At 43.2% G+C, this 20,789-nt stretch overlaps 1 protein-coding gene and 1 long non-coding RNA gene across 2 annotated transcripts; one reads left to right on the forward strand and one right to left on the reverse strand.

The window, feature by feature from the left end:
- The first annotated feature begins 1,779 nt into the window (after nucleotides 1-1,779).
- On the forward strand, nucleotides 1,780-2,873 carry LOC133391919 (uncharacterized). The gene is made up of 2 exons (XR_009765350.1): nucleotides 1,780-2,145; nucleotides 2,258-2,873. It is a non-coding gene; the product is annotated as an uncharacterized LOC133391919 (long non-coding RNA).
- A 1,630-nt stretch (nucleotides 2,874-4,503) lies between these two features.
- On the reverse strand, nucleotides 4,504-10,906 carry LOC1277176 (dual specificity protein phosphatase 18). The gene is made up of 3 exons (XM_316620.4): nucleotides 10,330-10,906; nucleotides 5,700-5,946; nucleotides 4,504-5,626 (listed from the first exon to the last, which is right to left on the reverse strand). The coding sequence occupies exons 1-3, from the start codon at nucleotides 10,524-10,526 to the stop codon at nucleotides 5,297-5,299; spliced, it is 774 nt and encodes a 257-aa protein (XP_316620.4). The 5' UTR covers nucleotides 10,527-10,906; the 3' UTR covers nucleotides 4,504-5,296.
- Between the last annotated feature and the right edge of the window lie 9,883 nt (nucleotides 10,907-20,789).

The following is a 20,789-nucleotide window of genomic DNA, read 5'->3' on the forward strand; positions in this document are numbered from 1 at the left end:
CGCTACGCCGCGGGTTTCGAGTGATCGTACCTAGCAAAAGTAATTTATGGCCGTTTCACGAGCACAGTGAATCATTTTCATTTCAAACAGCAAAAGCATTTCAATCGATTTGATTGTTAACGTGCTTCCGCCTTTGCGTTGGTTGTATAGATCAGCATCAGTTGTGGAGAGCAGAACATTCTTGAAGCCATTGACATTGTGATCCTGCATGCGAAATTAGTTCCACCTACAGATGTACTGTACGTGTGAGGCTCAAGCTCTGCAAAAATTCTTGATGCCTATAATATACCTCATTCCTTGATCTTACGTGGCCGTTCTTACAAACCGTTTATAATTCGGCAATATATTATTTACAGCATCAAAGCGTTTTCGTGCAGTATTTGACCTCACAGTATGGCCATCATGAGCCCAAATCTCGAAATAACCTAGTCAATCATGTGCGGGACTGACTGGCATTGACTCGTGTTCAGTGACAGCAGATAGCGAACAGGTGATAATATTCTGCTCCACCTACTTCATTCAAGGAATTTCCCTTAATAAAGTCATCTAATTTACGACTTACTAACATAAGCCCCTTTCATGATTTAAGCTAGAAAGCTAAAATTTCAGCCCATATCAGAGGAAAGATTCATCAACCTATATGTTCTATATCTAAGTAACGATTACCTTTTGTCATGATTATGTAGATTTGACAATTTTGTAGATCATTTATAAAGACTTTATCCTATCTTAGCCAAAACATTTGTGTTTCAGCAGATAAATGCCATCATACATGTTCCGGTAACCTAAGCAATCATTCTACAAATTAGTGTTTATTTCCCTTTTTAGACTTAATTATTCTATGCTTAATACCTGAGGCACGTGGTTTTGCATACAATGTGAAGATAATTTTAGGCAGAACTAGCAAGCATCAGCCAATAAATTTAAAAAAATGTCACATCAATGCAGTGATGAGAGAAATATCACCTGACAGCACTTACCGGTCAAGAGTAAAACGAAGTTACGACATCAAGATGGTGGTATTTTTTTATCAATTTTTCATAAATCAAAACTATGAAACAAGGTGATAAAAGAGTTTCAATTTATTGCCACCTCTATGTGAATGTTACTCGAGATTAACAGAACAATTCCAGTTAAAGATTCAATATCCTATTCATCATCCTAATATGCTCGTTCGAATAGTTAGGGCGTGTAACACAAAATTCATTAGTAGTCAAATTGACCAATAAAACAAAATTTTCTAGATATGATTAAAGTCATCTGAGGTAAATCTCTCTGCTGTTTGCTATTATTCACGCCAAAACACAATTCAATCATCCGATGGTTCTGATTTTACATAAAAAATACATATATATGTACAAAAAATAGTCTGAGTCTCTTACAGCTATAAAACCAACCAGCTATAAACACAAACATTTTGAGTCAATGACGCATTGGTGATTCCACTGAAGCATCAGTTGAAAGCCAAGAAACCATTACGCCTTGGTGTAACGCACCCCAAAAAAAGCACACAAACTTTATCAAAACAAGCTCCTTCAGACAAAAAACAATGCGTTGTCACAATGCGCGCTCCTCGCTAACAAACAGCAACACGTCATCATCCCGTTCGGTGTCACGCTTTTTGATCATTTTCATTTTCAAAATCCCGTTCTTTGCGCAGACCCAGAGTCCAGTCTGGCCTGCCGATCGGACAGTGGTGTTTATTTTTTTCTCTTTCGAATCACGTTGACTGCTTTTTATTCTTCTTTATTCTTCTTTTCTTTTCCTCCCCCAAAACAGCCCCCCGTTACTGACGCATACCGCATACGGTGAAAGAACCCCCTCCTGAACCGCAGCTATCTTCCTCTGACCAGCGGGACCAGGATCATACCGTTCCGTTCACCCACTCGGCACCACCAATCGTACCCACCCACCCACACGTACGCATCCGCCTGCCGCCGACCGGTGCCAAGATTGGAAGATTATTGTTCTTCGTGCCTCGGGACTGTGCGCGAGTTCTCCGTCGAGTCGTCAAAAGTAGGTGAAAAGGTGATTGACTGAGCCGCATCGAACATAAAGCTTCGCGGGCTCGCCGGCAAACCCTCACCATCTCGTTGCCACTGCTTGCCCCCACCGTTCGTCCGCAAAGCGAAAGAGGATTGTCAGGTTTGTCCAGTTAAGCTTTGTTGTGCGCTGTTTACCCGGGGCGGACCTTACTTTTTTAGCTGCTTCTTGCCGGCTCCAACCTAGAGATGACATTCTTTTCGTTTCTTTTCAGCTCTTGTGTCTTTGGCCTTTTGTTCGCACATCTGTTCGATAACGGGCCGCGTTCGATGGCGCTTCACGCTTCACGATGAAAGCGCACTCTTCACGGTGACTCTTATCTTAATCTATGCGACGCAATACGCCGCCATTTGCCAGGTTCGCCTGACATGTCGTCCTGTAATCGATTGTGTAATCTACAACAGTTTCGATGGCAGTGGTTTTTACGACCCTGCGAAGCGCATTAAAAGTTTAAGTGCATAGGAACAGGGCTAAACAAAAGCTACTTGCTTAATAGGTTTTTTTGTATCTATACTTTGGAATGTAGTTTTCATAGCACTCATGTGCTTGAATATTTTAAGCAGCATTTTTAGAACCTTAGACAATATATGGGCACTTCTGCCAGAAATTGTGGTGTGTGGCTCTCTAGTCAAACCTAAAAGAAACAGATTTTGAGATATTTCATATTTAAAGCATTAGAATCTATTGAGCTTTCGGCAGGTTTAATGTTCTGCAATAACTCGTTATCGAACGCCATTGTTTTACAGGCACATCATTTTAAGTGTTCCATTGACTCGGCAATCCTTTATCACAAATAAGTTGTCCCTTGCGGCAGAGATTTCATGCATAAATGTAGCATTTTATAACAACATGTTCCTGCTTTATTCATTTATCCAAGATGTATCTGCAAATATCGGGTTTTGATTTTGTATATCCTCGTTCGTTTTGTTTTGACTAACGCCTAAAGGTATGCAATTTGTTCAACATACAATAGCCCTAAAGATATGCAATTTGTTTACCATACCTTCAACTTCGTTAGCCCATGTAAATATCCACCGTAATTGCTCTGAATTAGTGGTGGGAGCTCGGAATCGGACCTACCCGATTCCGAATCCGTGTTCAGAATCAATTCCGGAGCCGATTCCGATGCTGGAATCGATTCCGATTCCGAAGCCGATTCCGGAGTCGATTCCGGAGCCGATTCCGGAGCCGATTCCGGAGCCGATTCCGGAGCCGATTCCGGAGCCGATTCCGGAGCCGATTCCGGAGCCGATTCTGGAGTCGATTCCGGAGCCGATTCCCGAGCCGATTCCGGAGCCGATTCCGGAGCCGATTCTGGAGTCGATTCCGGAGCCGATTCCCGAGCCGATTCCCGTGCCGATTCCGGAGCCGATTCCGGAGCCAATCCCGGAGCCGATTCCGGAGCCAATTCCGAAGAAGATTCTGGAGCCGATTTCGGAGCCGATTCCGGAGCCGATTCCGGAGTTGGCTCCGGAGCCGATTCCGGTGTCGACTCCGGAGCGAAATCAGTCCGGGAATCTCCATGAGAATGGATCTTTTATAAGTAAATTTTAATTTTTGCGGTTATCAATACGTAGTATGATTGGACCCAAACGCCTTTTTTATGGCGATGCCAAAACTGACTCCGTTTGGTAGCCGATTCTAATTTATGAGCCATTTCCGATTCGAGAGCCGACTTCGATTCCGGAGCCGATTCCGGAGTCGATTCTGGAACCGATTCTTATTCCGGAGCCGATTCCGGAGTCGATTCCGGAACCGATTCCTATTCCGGAGCCGATTCCGGAGTCGATTCCGGAAACTGATTCCGGACCTACTATCCGGATTCCGATCGAAACTGCGGAGCTAGCCGGAATCGATTCCGACAAAAACTTCATTTTTCCCATCACTACTCTGAATAAAGAATTAAGAAATTGATAAAATTAATAAGAAAAGTTATTGTAATAACTCGAATTTTATCAATTCGAATTGAACGTTAAAGTTATAACGAAGGCACAAAAGGCAGAAGAATAACGAAACAATGGCTGAAGGTGCTGCCAGCTCAATTACAGTTCAAGATATTCAAATTGCCGACCAGTCTCGTGGTTTAGTCGTCATTTCGTACGGTTAGTTATCTTCCTTACTATAGATAAACCAATACGTCAAAGCTAAAGAACCCCATTATTCGTAAAGTCAGACGTAGTTTTTAGTGCCAAATAACAATTAAATTTATTAATAATTATACTTCTTCTTATACTTCTTTTATTTGGTGTAACGTTACCATTACCACGCAGCTGGATAGTCAAAATCCTTGCTACTAGGGGACGGTGCATTGTAGATTTGAACTCGTGGCGGGCACGTTATTTAATCGTTCGAGTTAACGAGTGTACCACGGGACCGCCCTCTAATAATTATACTTGTACCTTCTTATATTCTTAATATACTTTCTCTGAAATTAATCCTCTTTTCCCACACACACACCAATCTCTTTGTATGAATATCAAGTTTATTTGCGAGTATGAAGTACAACATCGTTGTAAAGTACTGCTGTAATGCTTACAAATCTACTGTTTGCACAAACACAAACATAAAAAAACACGACACAATGCCCTAATTCGGAACCGATCTGCGTCTGCCGCGCGGGCAGAGTAAGCAAGAAACAAAAATCTCCTTCCTACCGCTTAACGAATATCAATATTAATTTCCAATCACAGCAATTTTTCACGTGGTTTCGAATCAGTGGGACCTGTCTTAGGAAAGTGTTGACGTCTTAAAACCGGCATACGGTGTTTCAGTTAGCTTTGCAGTTCGAACCAACGAGCCATTGCCATAAGAATGGTGAATTTTAACTGTTGTTTTTTCCCATTTTCTTTTGTTTCCATACTCAAATTAATCCTGTCTCCGGTCTCACACACCGGTGTCTTCTGTCGCTTGTTAGATTAAGTAGCTAGTAGATTGATAGTTTAGTACATACAATGTGCATGCAAGAGGCTGTTTTTTTGGGGCCATTAAAGCTCCTGCCTAAGGTTTAAAGTGTTTCCTGTAGAATTATGTGGATGCAAATACTATCATAAATCAGTAGTTGTGGGGCTGGTCAGCGGTGAGGCCAAACCGATGCCGCACGTCTTAACGCTAGAGCTAGGCACCTCTCGTCTTCCTGCCCGCGAAACGGTTAAGTATCCGAACCGAAGGTAATACAAAGCACTAGTAGCTCACTAAGTTTAAAAGGGAATAAATGGAATAAGTTTGCGAAATTGTGTGCACGATCGAACGCTTCCTAGCGCCGCGCAATGTTTCGTCGGAACTTTTGGTACAGCAGCTCCATCGTGCGGAACTCGGGCTCGTAAATGTCGGGCAGCTCCTGGTCGAGCGCATGACAGTACACCATCGTGACGGTTCGCGTGCCGTACAGCTTCTGCTCAAAGTCCATCAGCTGCTTCACGAACGACACGTTCGGGCGGATTTGGGGCCGCTTGTCCTTGATGTGGTTGTACGCGTCCTTCAGGCTCATGCGATGATACTTCATCAGGTAAGCCAGACAGAGCGAGGCCGATCGACTGATTCCGGCGACACAATGCACCAGCACCACTCCACCAGCTTTGGACTCCTGTAACGAATCGGACAGGCAAACGGTTAGTGTGAAACGCTCAAGAAATGGCCGCTAAAGCGTTTCTGCTTACCTCTTCGATCATGTCCGCTACCTCGTGGAAGTAGCGCTCCAGGTTCGCTTCACGGTTGTCCTTCACGGGAATTCTTAGATAGCGTGTGTCTTCCGCCGGAAGCGGTGTGTCGGTCAGCTCTGTAACGGTGGTAGCGTTGATCACGAAGGTTACGCCGAGCTGCTGCATCATGGCCACCGAAGCGGCACTACCGCCGCAGAGGTACAGGTTCTTAAGCAGCTTGGAGATGCCACTGATTGGCGAAAAACTGTAATCAAATTAAACAAAAAAAAAGATTACAATTATGTGTAAAAAGAAAAGACATACATTTTAGAAGAAAAAAAATCAAATAATTTTTCTTGTTTTGCTAAACTAAAAACAAAAATAACAACACAAATTGTTTGTTTTTAGTTGTATTATCAAATACTTGTATTTTCAAATATAGAATAAAAATAACTACAATTTGGTCATCTGTGTGAACTAAATAAAATAATCAAAATTAATCATTTAAAAATTCAAACCCAACCATATTTGCACCATCAAGCCTAAATGTATGCAATCCGCTTATCTTTGACAAAGCGCAACAGTACAGCGGCACGTGTTTTACTTGTCAGATTGTGTACAGCGGTACGAACGAGATGATGACACTGTTTCAATTTGTGTACAGAATTGGGCATTTTGTTTTGTTATTTTGATAGTTTAAGCTATAAAATATTTAGCATGTGGTTTAAATTATGCAAAACACAAAAAAACGCTACATATTATTGTAAGGGAAGTGAACTTCCAATTTTTCATTCAATTATAAAGAAAATTGTTCTCAGCAAAGGTCAAACCGCCCTATAGGCATATTTGCAACCTTCCATTCTTTGGCACTATTCCGCAAAACAGTTCGAAAAACAAAGCAATTAAATCACACATTAACCTCACGCGACCCAAATACTGCCACCCACTTGCCCCGATACAGTCATCCCCATCCTTGACCAGCATCAACCAGCCGCTAGGGTTTCCATGCCAACGCTACTACCAAATGCAAACGATCAACAAAGCGATCGTTCCTGCACAGCCAAAGCGAAGAAGAAGGAGCGCTCTTAGATCCTCGCACACTCCATGAATTCACTCCGATCCATAAAGACGTGCCCCAATGCGCCCACCATCCCGGCGTTGTTTACTCATCGTTTATGGCACGAAAATAAATCACATCTGCGTGAAAATGCCACACCTCCTGCTTTTCCGCCCGCGCTTTTTCCACCAAAAAGGTGCAGAGAGAAAGAGGTAAAACGGGGATATGGGAAGAGACTGAAGTAGAATGGAATTTTTAGGTCGATGAGTAACAAACCGACCGTTCGAAAACCTGCTACACCTTCGCCTGTGGATGGGGTTGGCTTACGTTTGCATACGTATGGTCGTCACAAGGTTGCCATTTGTACGTCCCTTTGCACGCGTCCACTTCCTAGGGACGATCGTCAAACGGGGGTGCCAACTGGTACTTGGTGTGGTGGTCGTTTCAACATTCCGAAATGCCAAAAGTGAAGCGTGACACGACAGCGCACGCGAACACTCTCAAATCAGGCCGAGAGAGCGATAGCGTGTGTTTTTTACGGGCAGAAGGAGAGCAGCTTGTGCTGAAAAATCGCCTCACATGACTCGAACTGACGAACTGGCCTGGAAAAAGGCAAACAACGCAACGGCTTGAACACTTGATGCTGCTGAAAAGTTGAAAAATGAATCCTTTTTTCCCCCACGAATGCGCCGCCTAGGCGTTGCGCAGCAGTCACTCCCCGTGCCGTAATGGCTTGGTAAGTCAATTTCTCACCTTCAACTACACTACTTCGCAGCCAAAAACCGAAAACGCGTGGAACGCTGCCAACTGCAATATTGTAGGTGTGTGTGTGTGTGTGTATGAGTCAAGTAGGAGCTGTAATGCACTCTGTTTAGCCGCCCCCGAGCGGGCGACAATGCACGTCGCCGTACATATAAGAGGATCGCTTTGTTGTCTCGAACATATGCCGCTGACTCAATCTCAACCTGTCAGCTGCAGCTAGGCCAATTCGTCTCGGCCGGGTGACGGGTGAGCACTTCAGCGGGCCGCGGTACGTTCGGTCGGAACGTGTTTGTTGTTTATCATCCCCGAAAGCCCCGCAACACAAGATTCACATTGGCCGAAGGGTTAAGGTAAGGTGACATTTTGCGCCGCGTTAACCACCGGCTGCGCGTCGTAACGATCAAAAGCAGCCTTTTTGCGATGTTCGCTAGTCTTATTTGATACTTCAAACGGCCAACTGGTGGGCACGATTTATGATGCCCATCGCAATGAATAGGAGCAGTGCCAAAATGTCTTTTAAAAATTGACAGGACATGAGGTAATTAGCGTCCTTATTGACACTGGCGAAGTAATGCGCATGATAAATATTGCGCCGCACGGAACACTCGGCCCTCTGTGATTTATGTCTTGAGCCTCTACGCTACCAAACCTTTTATAGATCTTGTAGTTGTTCTCAAACAATGATCCACTAAAAGTCTTTCTGTGTTCGTTTAATTGATCATTTTGTAGATCCACATTCATTCTAGCAAAGTGTCTATCTAATATGATTAACGCCTAACTCAATACTGTTCATTCTTCAGAAAACTGTTATGAGCTAGTCATTTAACTAAACTCCTTCTTACCTCGCTGAAATTTCACATTAGTTTTTGTTTTTTGTTTTGTTTTAAATCTGACTCTCTGTACTTTCATTTGTTCACAATGTTAGCAGATGTTGAACCCATGTACGCCATTGTTTTCCTTTCAGACGCAAGGCTTCAGATTGGCTGGTTTTTATGGTTTCACGAGCTTTTTCCTGCGGTTAAAACCTACTGGAATCATAATCTTTTGAGTTTCTTTACATTTTTTATCTGGTTTAGACAATTCTAGAAGATTTTAGGATACATTTTCAGGCTTTTCATTGATAACCATTAAAAAGGTATTTTAATTTTTTTGTGACTATTGGCAAAACTCAGACAAAAGATTATGTATTGTTTCTGTTAGAATTAAGTTGTCTCTATCACTCACTAGACTGAAAACAGATAAGAAAACCGAATGATTGGAATTTAGCATTCTTTTAAGGTTTTTTGGGAATTTTACATACAGGAATGTATGCTTTTAGCGTGTAAGTTAAAGAAAGACAGTACAATCCATCATCCATGAGTTATTCCAATAATAATACTATATCTAAACCAAATTCCTAGTTTAAACCATCTTTATTGCCTTTTTTTAGTTCAACTGATCACGGCTTTCCTACAATTATTAAGCTTCAAACAAAACATTCATGCTACTTTACACTTGAAATGTCCATTGTCGTACTTTTTGCCCTTTGAAACCTTTCTAGAAACATCTACCGGAAGTCAACCTGCGTGACCTACCCGCCCGAGCAAAAATACACAAAATCCCACACGTGTGCCGTCCATCGGAATCTCTGTACGATCGCCCTTTCAAACGGCACGAGCCAAATCGCTTTTTGTTTTAACATTCCTACCTTCACGCTCTACCGTTCTCACTAAGCCACTCTCTATTTCTCCCTCTCTCTCTCTCTCTCTCTCTCTCTCTCTCTCTCACGCTCTAACTAGTTCATAAATTCCACCATTACATATATTCGACACCACACGAGTAAAATCGCTACTGCTGCCCTGTTTCCTATCGGTCTAGCAAACAGTCCTCAAAATGCCTTTCCGTATACTTGCCCCACGGTACAGGCGTCTCAGTGGAGTGGGTTTATTTTTACCCAGCGCGTTCCGCGACAATTTGACTTTTACCTTGAATTTGCTCGGGCAGGATGGCAGGACGGTGGTGCAACGATACCAATTCCAATCGACAGATGCGCCCATACCAAGGTACGAGCACGGGAGACGGGGGGAGATGAGTGAAAAAGCTTCCCATACCCAACCGCGTAACACTCTACTTGGAATGTGGCTTTAGAGGTTAGCGTGGTTTTGTGCAACTCGATTCTCTTCTGCCCGTTCGCTGCTTTCCCGTTTCGGTTTCGGCCGATCATTTCACCGTATCTTTTTCCTTGTTTTCCTTTTTACACATCTGTAGGTTGGTTTCTAGCTCTAAGCGACTCTTTGGTTGCTTTTGGGCAGCTCTCATTTGCTGCTTGCTTATTCTTCGAGACACTTTCCGCAGCACCGTTACATGACTGTCAAGATCAGCCGGTACGCTTGTGATGAGACGAACAGACAGCCCCAAGACAATATTCAAAACGAACCAGGAACAACCAACAGACCGTGCATTACTCAACGCGGCTCATTTTGGCGCCACCCCGGCACGACCTGTCACTTGCGCCCCCGGGGGTGACACATCGTTTATGATTTAAATCCATCCCATCGCCCAGGCGGCCGTGAAGGTCAAGAATTTTGTTTCGATCCCGTCCGCCATGCGTTCGTTGACCGTCACGACGAAATCGGCCTATGTGTTTGAAGGATGTTTGACCGTTCTTTTCTCTCACTGCCTTGCACACACACACACACCCCCATCACACACGCAATTTACATGTCATGCGCAATGCGGGTGACACATCGAGACAAGATTTCATCACCTTTCTCTTCCTACATTCCTTGTTCCTTGTACGTTAAATTTCTTCCAATTTCTTCACCCCTATAATCAATTCACCATACTTACGTTCGCATTGGACGATGCAGCGTAGTACCGGCCAGGACTTCGGGCGGATTTTCATTGCGCTCCAGCAGGGCCTGAATTTGATTGCCCGCTTTGCCATCCTCCATCACCTTGGTAACGCCGTCGGCGGCCGGCACCGGAGGCTGACAGCCGCTAACCAGCTCCGCGTGATTCACACTGTTTATGTTTATCTCCTTCATATTGCGCGAATTCAATGAAAAAACTTGTTCCTTTTCGGTGGAATTTGATCACTTTACAATGTTTTTGTTTTTGCGTTCACTCGCGTTTAATGGTACGTAGTTAAATAGCTCTTCACGGTTGGCAGAGCGGAAACGCTACGGGAAATCGTTGCGCACTGCTATCACGACACGAAATCAGCAATTAATCGTTTGTTAAACCTTCCCACCGGTTTATCTCACAGACACATAGAGCGTGGCACTTAGTATGCGAATGGTATGCAGGGAGGAAAAGCAGCTTCTACTACGTTCTACTACTTTCAGCAGCTCTCGATTGCTTTGTGTACGACTGGGTTCGAGGGTGGAAATACACTAAACGCGCCTGAATGCCGCAGTGAGTCGTCGTCTCTGATTACCATAAGCAAAACCTATTCGGATGGCTGATGGGTTGAGGTGGCGAAGGTAGTAGTAGTAGCAGCGGAAAATTCCTCGCGAGAGTGAAACAACGCAAAACTAGCTGCTAGCTACACGAGCGAGACAGGGGAGAAGAGAGCACGAGAGAGCACGAGTTTCATAAAATAGTATACGAACGCTCTCATGTTCTTTCCGCTCTCCGTTTGTGGATGGTGTTGCGATCCTTGTTGCACGCCCAGTTTGTTGTCAGTGATGAGTGGAATGTGGGAGACGGGAAACATCATTTTTCATCATCTCCTGCTGTTTATTCTCACACGTCCGTGCTCTCTAAGCGCGGGTACACCGTGGAGCATGTGAAGGTATTTCACCTGAGAAAGAATTTAAATTATTTACATTTATGTTAAACGTTTGATGTTTGATGGAAAGGACAAAGCAAAACTCAACAAACATGGGAAATTGTTTTAATCTATTTAAATAACAACACGTTTTGCTGATCAACCCACCATAAGCCAGAAACCATTGCTATGAACTTCCTTTTTTGGAGCTGCAAATAAACGCTTTTTAATTGCCTGTTTTGCGTTCTGTTTCTTTAATTAACAAACGATAAAAATCCACATTCTTCAACGCACATCTTCCCACACATCCCAAGCGGCCCTTTAACCGCCCATTTCAAACGCACACGTCGCCATGTCGCTATCGCTCTCTCTCTCTCTTCTTTGCTAACTTAAGAGACAACACGGTGAAAACCACGTCTCTTACTCTCGCTATCTCTCTCTCTCTCTTCACTCAAATCGTCGCTGGTATGCGGGAAAACTGTGTACGATGGTACACTATTTTTAAACGCCGGCGCGCGCAAAAGGACGCGCTGGTGAGTGGGACAGGGGAAAGGGGAAGGCGGTACACAGCCACAGACGATCACTTTGTGGCGTCCCTCAACGATGGGAGCACCGAACGCCAACACGGTTAAGACATCAATATGATCGATCGCTGGTATGGAAAGGGGTAGAGGGCGGGGGGGAGGAAAGGGAGGGATTGTGGAATGCAATGAAAGGTGGGGATCTAGCACGCAAAAGCGTGAGTGAATCTCGAATCAAACTGCAAGAATGTTTTTTTTTTTATTATACCCGAACGGTGGGATGGATGCGTTCGCACCCCGAAAACCAGAAGGTGTCAGAAATTGAGGTTAAAAATGCAACAGTGTGCAATACTGGCTGGCGAACTGTTGCAGCTGTGTGTGTGTGCGTGAGTGGGCTGTGCAAATTCCTTTTCATCGAAGATTCGGCGTGTTTAGCCCCCCTTCATGTGTGCGTGTAAGGTTGATTGAGTGGTCAATGAAGGTAGAGGGGCGATGGGTTTTAAGGACCACATTCTTGCCCGATTGAGCACGATCCATCATCACCCACCGTGTATGAGTGTGTATGTAAGTTCATAATTTCTTTGGAATTCTTTGGGCTGTTTTTTACGCGTTTCAATGTTATGAATATGTCTAGAATCGTTTTCTTTCCTACAAGGTTAATGGACTTCAGAGCGTAATAAAATTTAACGTTTATATTAACCATAATATCGCCAAAGAAGATCAAAAGCTTCTTGACCGGATCGTAATTTTATGGAATGTTTTTCAAAAATTCTCTTAAGTAATAATCATTTTATACTTAGCCTGAACATTCAGTTTCTTATATTAAGCTTATCCTATATATATATATATATATATATATATATATATATATATATATATATATATATATATATATATATATATATATATATATATATATATATATATATATATATATATATATACATACATATATGACCAAGTCTTATGATTATTGTAATCTTATGTGTAATTCATGTCTGTGTTGAGCTTCTGAAACCCTGCGAGCATTGCAATGCGCTACACAATATTTTCAAATATCCTTTGAATTTTCCTTGAATTAGGCACGTTTTAAGTGCTATAAAAGCCATATACACTACTGCTACGACTAAGTTCGATGACCTTAATATTTTTGATTATAAGAGCATCTTCCATAATCACATCAAATAACGGATCCTTTCCTTCCAAATTCCATTAAAGAGGGCCTTCACGATTCTAGTTAGGTTTTTGACAGTTGGAGGCTGAAATCATGTAAACACTCCATACAAAACCACACAAAAAACTTGCCTGCAATGTTCAGTCTAGATTATTCTAGCCTCAAAGCTAGAATTAGATTCGAGTACCTGCTCGAAAACACGGTGTTGTTTACATTTATCCCAAGGTGCATTAGAGATATCAGTTGATGGAATCTAGAATCAAAGTGTATGTAGTCCAGGTGGTCTCATAGCATGTTTAAAAAAAAACAAATTTGAATATCACTTTTTAACAGAATGGGTGAAAACTTTTGTTCAAACAAGCTTTCTGGAGGCTTGACGAATACCCAAAACACTCTTAAAATCTTCATTCAGAAGCAGAAGCGATAAAAATCAGCCTTCTAAATTCATACACCTTGGGATAAGCCCACCTGTGTATTATACTCACTTAGATAGCTGCTCGAAAACTGCTATACAATGCAAACAGCTGACAGGCTGAAATTTCAGCCTACGAACTTCAAACGGAAAGGGCCCCAAAGTTAGTGTATAAAAGTCAAACTAAGATCTCCCTTTTAGGATTATAAAAATATGCCCCTCCCTAAAGATCACACCAAACCGATTCTCAAACAGTTTGCAAACATTTCCAATTCCACCCTCTCTCAGTACCACACGCAAGTAATCAAATAAACAAACCGTTTAGTACCGTGGACGGTTATATATTTACTCCACTACATCGGTACGTTCGGCATCCTACGCTGACCACCGAACGCAGCAGCATATTAAAAACAAACAAAAAAAAAAGTACGCAACTGCACACATTCCACGCTGGCAGTTAATTTGTTTTTTCACTTTCTCACCCATGGGCTGCACTTTCGAAACGCAGCAGCACGATGAAAATGAGTTATGGCAAACGCGCTGCGAGGAATGGAAAACGCAGCTATAAAGCGCTATAGAAAATGCATTAACGTTCGCACAAGCGACACAGCATTGTGGATCGTTTGTGATGTGGTTTTTTTTTCTGTTTTTGCTATTCCTCTCTTCAGAAACAAAAGCGAAATTGCAGCTTGCTACCACTCTGTTTTCGCCCTCCGAGACAACTTTATTTGTTTACTTACAGGTTTGTGATTAAATTTACAACATTTTTATACGATCCCGCGATGGTGAAATACTATCAGTGTCAAAGGAAAGCAACAAAAAAAGCACATTTTCAGATTCACAGAAACACTTCGATGCGAAATTGTTTTGAGATCAGCAATCAAGAGCCGCTTGAGGTGCAAACAAATGTATTGCACTTTTGCCAGACGATGAAGCATAAAATGTGGATGTGGAATGCAAGCGGACGCATCTTTGCGTTTGGTTTATTTTATTCCCTCCCTTCAATGTGGGAGGTTGTTGATGCAAAAGTGCTGTTTTTCAGTTCAAACCTTTCTTCTTTTATGTCTTGCACGCCCCCCCAAAATACGATATCAACAATCGTGCCGAGTCAATGAACGGATGAGTTTGTTTGCCATCTGCATCGCAGGCAGCTTGGTGTGCGTTGTTGTTTTCGCCTTTTTCTCTGCCCAAAAAAAAAGTGTAAAATGAATGGTGTTCTGTTTTGTCTGTTTTCCAATTCTTGTTTGCATGGTGTATCGTTGAAACCTATATTCACAATAAAAAACAACACATTGTTAATGGTGTTTACCTCATGGAAGGATCGTTCGAGGGGCCAAACAACAAACCGATTGTCGCCGTCGCTAAACACAATTCTAGGAACCGGCGTTTCTTCCACTTAATCGCACCAATAGTACACCGATTTTATTGCGTCAATTTGGCCCACTGCGAAACTCTCCCCACTCGCTCCCATCCCAACATACCGGTCGATCGAGGTGGATTTGTTTGTGTGGGACAACACGCAACCCCTTTCTGTACCGAGCGTCATCAACCATCGCGGTACGATTTATTCATTAACCTTGATCTAACCAGATCGGAAGAGTTTGTGATGCGGTTTTAGCGCCTATTTTCTACACACTTTATATGCGCACACCAACCCGTTCCCGTTCCTCTGTCCTCCTTCTCCCCGTGAAATATTTTGTTTGTTTTAAAAAAAGATTGTCTAACCGGCCGCCACCCCCACGGAAAGTGACATCCGTGGTACGAAAATAAAATGCCCTCCCCGCTCTATGGCTGGCGGGTTGTGAGTGTTTGGGGGTAGTTTCAATCTTTTTTCCTGTGTCGCTTTCCTCTCCCTTTTACGCTTCCTCACACGGAATGGACTAGAATAAACATTTCCCACTGGCGGCTACCGCTTTCAGGTGGCCCCACACAGTCCCAATGAGACACACCATCCTCCACACAAAGGCGAAGAGCGTTGGTGAAGAGGAGGTGAAGCAGTTGGTACTGCAAATAAGGGTAGTTAGCAGATTTAAATAATACCTTGCTATATTTAGTGTCCTGTCACAAATGAATGGTTGCTTACCGGTTTACATAATCGAACCTCGAACTCGTAAAACGTGTAAGAAAAAAACAGACACAACCTGGGAGAGTTGAGACGTGAAATTTCACACCCTGATAGATTTGCGACTTCAAATGGGGTATAAAAAAAACTGGGCAATGGTTTTGCTTTCGCGTCCTGATTGACGGTTGAGTGCTTAAATCTTTCAAAACCCTCCCGCCATCGGAACGGACTGGCGCGTACGCTCGTACGACTTGTCAGGCAACAGACGCTGATTTAGGCCTGATTGGGGGGGGAGGGGGGGGAATGGGTTGGCTTAAGATCACACAACAACGCCCGATAACGATCGTGAGCCCGAAGCGTGTCTTGAACTCTGACATCACACTGACATTCGTCTGGCTGTGATCGCGCCGCTTGTGGCACGCTTACAGCAGATGATCGGTGCACCTACACCAATCTACTCAAACAGCTGTTCCTTAGGGTTGCTACCAAGCAAGGAACCCTTTTCAGTGCAACTGTAACTTTTTTTAAATGCAACTGTAACTTGCTACATGCTACAACCGACCCTTTCTGCCATCTGTAGACGTATTCCCCGCGAGGCATCATAAACTTTAGGGTAGCAAAAATATTTTGACTTTATCTCCCCTGTGGCATTCATAACACTGCCTACGCACCCTCTTACCTTTCCTAGGCCTTTCCTCGGTTCCCTCCCGGCCTCTATCGTTCGGTCAGCTTCCCAACCCATAAGTTAGAACAGGTTCCCTGTTTTCCCGACTCCCTCGCTGGATGGAATTTTAATGTGAAGAAATGCGCGCGACGATCAAAATAGCTCGCCGAACAGATTGTAGACGCAACAGCAGCAGCAGCAGCAGCAGCAGCAGCCGCCGCAGCAACAACGCTCCTTCGCCCGGGCTCGCTTCGGACCGTTTGACCGTTACGTACCGTTTGCGGTGTGCATACCGTAGATACGCAGTTGGAAAACAAATGAGGAAATCTTTCTTACCAAACTCATCTCGCCGTCGCCGCCACCGACTTATGAAATGCAAACGCCTCCCGCATGCTGTATGCCGTCGGCTTGGTGCGCCTCATGCACGTTGTTGGGGAGAATAAAATATCACCTTGCGAAAACGCTTAGACCGATTCACCTTTTTGAAAATATTTTTATTAATCCCCTCGGATGGTTTCTCTTGCCCCTTTGGTTGTCCTCGGTCGCGAGTGGATGGTTCAGGAAGAGGCGTCGTTTGTTTTTGAACACTACACTTCATGCGTTTAGCTTGTAGACAGTTCAGCTTAATCGCTTAGTGTGTACATCAATAAACACAAACTATGAAAATAAATGGGAATCAAATTTAAATCCTGTAATATTTTTTTCCTGAGCCTCAAAAGTTGTGCTAATGTCTTTTTGGATTTGTAAAACTTTACTAACTAGTGTAGAATGAATTATTGATTTTTTTCTGGAATAAAAATCGATACTTTAATGTCTTCTTTTATTTACTTATACCTATTGTAGTAACGTCCTGCGTAGACATGCCGGCCTATTCAGGGTTTTCAGATTTATTCACCACGCAACAGTCAGTCCTTACTACGAGGGCACGGTCCATTTGAGAATTGAACCCATGACGGGCTTGTTAAGTAGTGCAAATTACCAACTGTACTATAGAAATGCCTTATTGTTAATGAAAATGCATTATAGAGCTAAAATTTCGGCAAAGTTTTGTAAAAATAGATGTAATAATAAATTAAATATATAGTAAAAAAATAATAAATAGCAAAAATAGTTTAATTTATTATTTTGTTCTTTACCAAAGCTTTTACTACAGAATATATAAATGTGATCACAAAGTCTTTTCATGTAACAAATATATTATTATTAACAAAGAAAATGCACGCAATATTTCCCTAGTAAACTACGCCGCTTGCTGCAAATCGTTGCTGCGTTTCGATGGAGCAGCCTGGCCCCTCGTAAACTTGATGCGGAATGTGCCCCACAACCATGTGCACACATGTGTGCGGATGCTTGCCTGTCTGCTCCAAAACGATGCTATAAAAAATCGTCCACTTCAATTCGTTTCAACACCCCCCCCCCCACCCTCCTTCCCACAGCCCTTTTTGCTGTGAATGTGTGTGAATCACTGGGCGTCTCCATGGGTTCGGCTCAAATTTTTATGAATGAACAAACCCGAAACCCAATAAAACACTCGCTTTCGACAGGCTTGCTGACGGATGTGCTGATATGCATAAAGTTTTATACGTCTTTTCATTCCCACACAGCGAAATATTTGCGCCATAAATACATAGTTTTCCTACCAAATTCGAACCCCACTCATATCTCATCCACTTTGCCAACCGCTTCATAAGTTGGTGCGGTGCGGGGTTTGTTCCACTCAGCAACATCAGCAAAGCTGTCAACGATTCGCTAACTCCCGCAATAACCAACAAAAAAAACCTCGCTTCACCATTACAGACCCATAAATTAGAAACGGGAGCCATGCACACCACATGTGTGTGTGTGTGTGTGTGTGTGGTTATTAGTTTTGTTTACATCACGGCTAACCCTCGGCAGGCCAAAGCACTTTCGCTGCTTTCGGGCAGGGTGGCGCTAGCACGGTTATAAATTACTGTCTCCACCGGTTCAGGAATGTGCTTCCACCCACCGTGAGATGGGATTGTTTACGCGTGGTGGATACTCCAGCACACGAATGTGTCAGGAAGGACTAAACCAAACGGAGAGAGGATACCAGGGACACCTTTTTCTCCTTCAACCTGTTGCTACCGAACGTGCGAACAAGCGTGGCAACAAACTCACCGGCACCAGCCTTGGCAAACCTTCGCATTGTGAGTGTCAATTAATCTAGATGAAATGGAAGACGAATGGTGTTTTTCATGGCGACCAAGTTTGATGGCCTGCCCGCGTTTCGTATTTGTTTTTTGGGGGTGTTTTCTTACCCAGATTCTGGCATCCCGGCTTTGGAGGGGGAGGTGGGTGAAAGTTGGAAAGTCGGAAAAGAGAAGAAGGAGATGGATCTGTTTATGAGACCGCATTCTTGAGCGCTCATGTCATGGGTGTTGATGTCGTGCAATATTAAACCGGTTTTGAAATTAGTCACATTATCTCGTGAAGAGTTTTGAAACATATGCAAATAAACTAAATTAAATTGATAATCGTTTTTAAGTTGATAAAAATTATTTGAAATTACCGATCTTCACAGCAACATAAAGTCAAACCTTGACCATGAACAGGTTGTTCACCGTTAAAATGAATGTAATAAAATTAAATCCTCCATTTAAGCGAATAATTTATCTTCCACACCATCCATCCCCAGGCACATCACTGGCCTTGTACAGTTGCATTCCAATTGGTAGCACTGTTCACCGAATTAAATGCTCATAAATTGCGTTCTACCACGAGCACTCAAAGAAGGAAGCCGGTTACACGCTTTTACGCACTTTCATTCATCCTTGACATCGTTCTCGTGGCGAAAGCAAAGCCCCATACCCCCCATACTCACTCACGCTTTCTCCGCTATGTTGGGTGAATGTTTGTCTCGAGTCAGTGCTGTTTTCGTGGTTCACCCTTTGAGTTTTTATTTTATTTTTTATTTTCAACCACTTCTTGTTTGTGTGTCGCCACAGATTAGAGGCGCAATAATTTGCGCCCGCGGAACCACCAAAGCGTGAACCAACAAATTTCCGCTGAAAAACACTAATCGGGTGGTAAGAATGTTTGTTTGTTGTACCGATGACTTCCGTCTCGGTTGTGATGTGTGTGGTGGCGCGATAGGCAAATTATGCTTTCACTTCGCTTACTGCTCTATTTATGACTTCTTGTGTCTTCTTTTTTTGTATCAATTTAGCTCTCGTATATGTGCGGCTTTTGTTATTTTTTCCCTCTATTCTAAAGCCATGTGTGAAAACATTACACATCCTGCCGGCATACCATTGAAAGACATGCTCTAGAAAGACCAAAACTCCTTCGCAGCATGTGTTTCCTATGGATGATATATTAGGAACGCTACCGATTGTTCTATTCTTGGCTCATAACGCAAGTAACTCATTCAAGCGCTTCAAGCGTCCCACGGTGTAAGTACCCCTCCCCCCCCCCCCCCTTCCGGCACGTTACCATCAACCAAAACCCACAGCCGACGAACGGTGTCGAACCAAACAAAGATCATTTTGTGCAAAAAAGAAACAATGCGCACGCCTCCAACGCTACCGCTTGTGCCAACCATTCGCGTATGAGTCAGCTAAACGCGCACACACACACACACATACACACACCCCGCACGGTTGATCAAATGAAACTGACCAATCTCAGTAGCAGCACACCCACACCGACAAGCACCGAACGTCCGGTCCATTTTGCCACATAAGCGCGTTTGCTTCTGCCTCTCGCGAAAAAAACTCAAATGCGAACCAGATGTGTTTGTTTCGATGATCGTTCGGACGTCTCGATCGCTCTGTCGTCATCGGTTTTGCACAGCAGGGGAGGTATGGGACGTATGGGTGTGCGGGATGGATCGGTTTGTTTACCACGTTGCGTCTTCATCGCAATGGAATGGGATGGTAAACAACAATCGAACTACAACGGTCACCGTTGCGCGTTTTGATTCCCGGGCCCCCTCGGTCGGTGTGGGACGCCGATGATGTTTGCTTCATGTTTCACGGTGTGTTGCGTAATAAATATGAAGTTTTGTAGTTTATTTGGAGCCTTTCGTCATTGCGAAGAATGTGGGGGGACAGCAAAACACAATAAAGATCAAACTTTGATGGTAAACATGAACTTTGCAATGTGATGCATAATATGATGGTTTGGTTTATTTGCGGACGTGTGTGATACTAGTTTGATTTATGAATGACTATTCTTCGGTATTATTTGTTAAGGCAATCTCGTGGTACAGTGGTCAACTTGTACGACTTAAAAACAAGCCCGCCATGGGTTCAAGCCCCAAATGAACCGCGCCACCATACGTAGAACTGAGTATCCTGCTATGGGGGGAAATCAATTAGTCACTGAAAGCCAAGCCCACAAGTAATACAGGCAGGCTTTGGCCCAAAACGGGTTTTGAAGCGAAAGAAAGAAAGAAAAGATGATTTATTTAATTAAATAAAAAAAAAGATTTATATTTAGCGGGACCGAAGGACATTTCTTGGAGTTCTGAAGTACACTAATTTCATCGATACATTGGTGAAGCCCAACAACAACATGACTAAATCAAGCATCAGGATCAATAAGGCATTATTATTAATTATTAGCAAAGATTTTATTTTACAATGGGATGCAAATTTTGCCAAAAAGTATGAAATATGTAGTGCCAGTTTACACAAGGAAGGCAAAAATTACTTAAAAATGGGGCATGCATTGAACGATCACA

This window comes from Anopheles gambiae, chromosome 2 (genome assembly GCF_943734735.2).
Source record: "Anopheles gambiae chromosome 2, idAnoGambNW_F1_1, whole genome shotgun sequence".
In the NCBI taxonomy this organism is placed as follows: domain Eukaryota; kingdom Metazoa; phylum Arthropoda; class Insecta; order Diptera; family Culicidae; genus Anopheles; species Anopheles gambiae.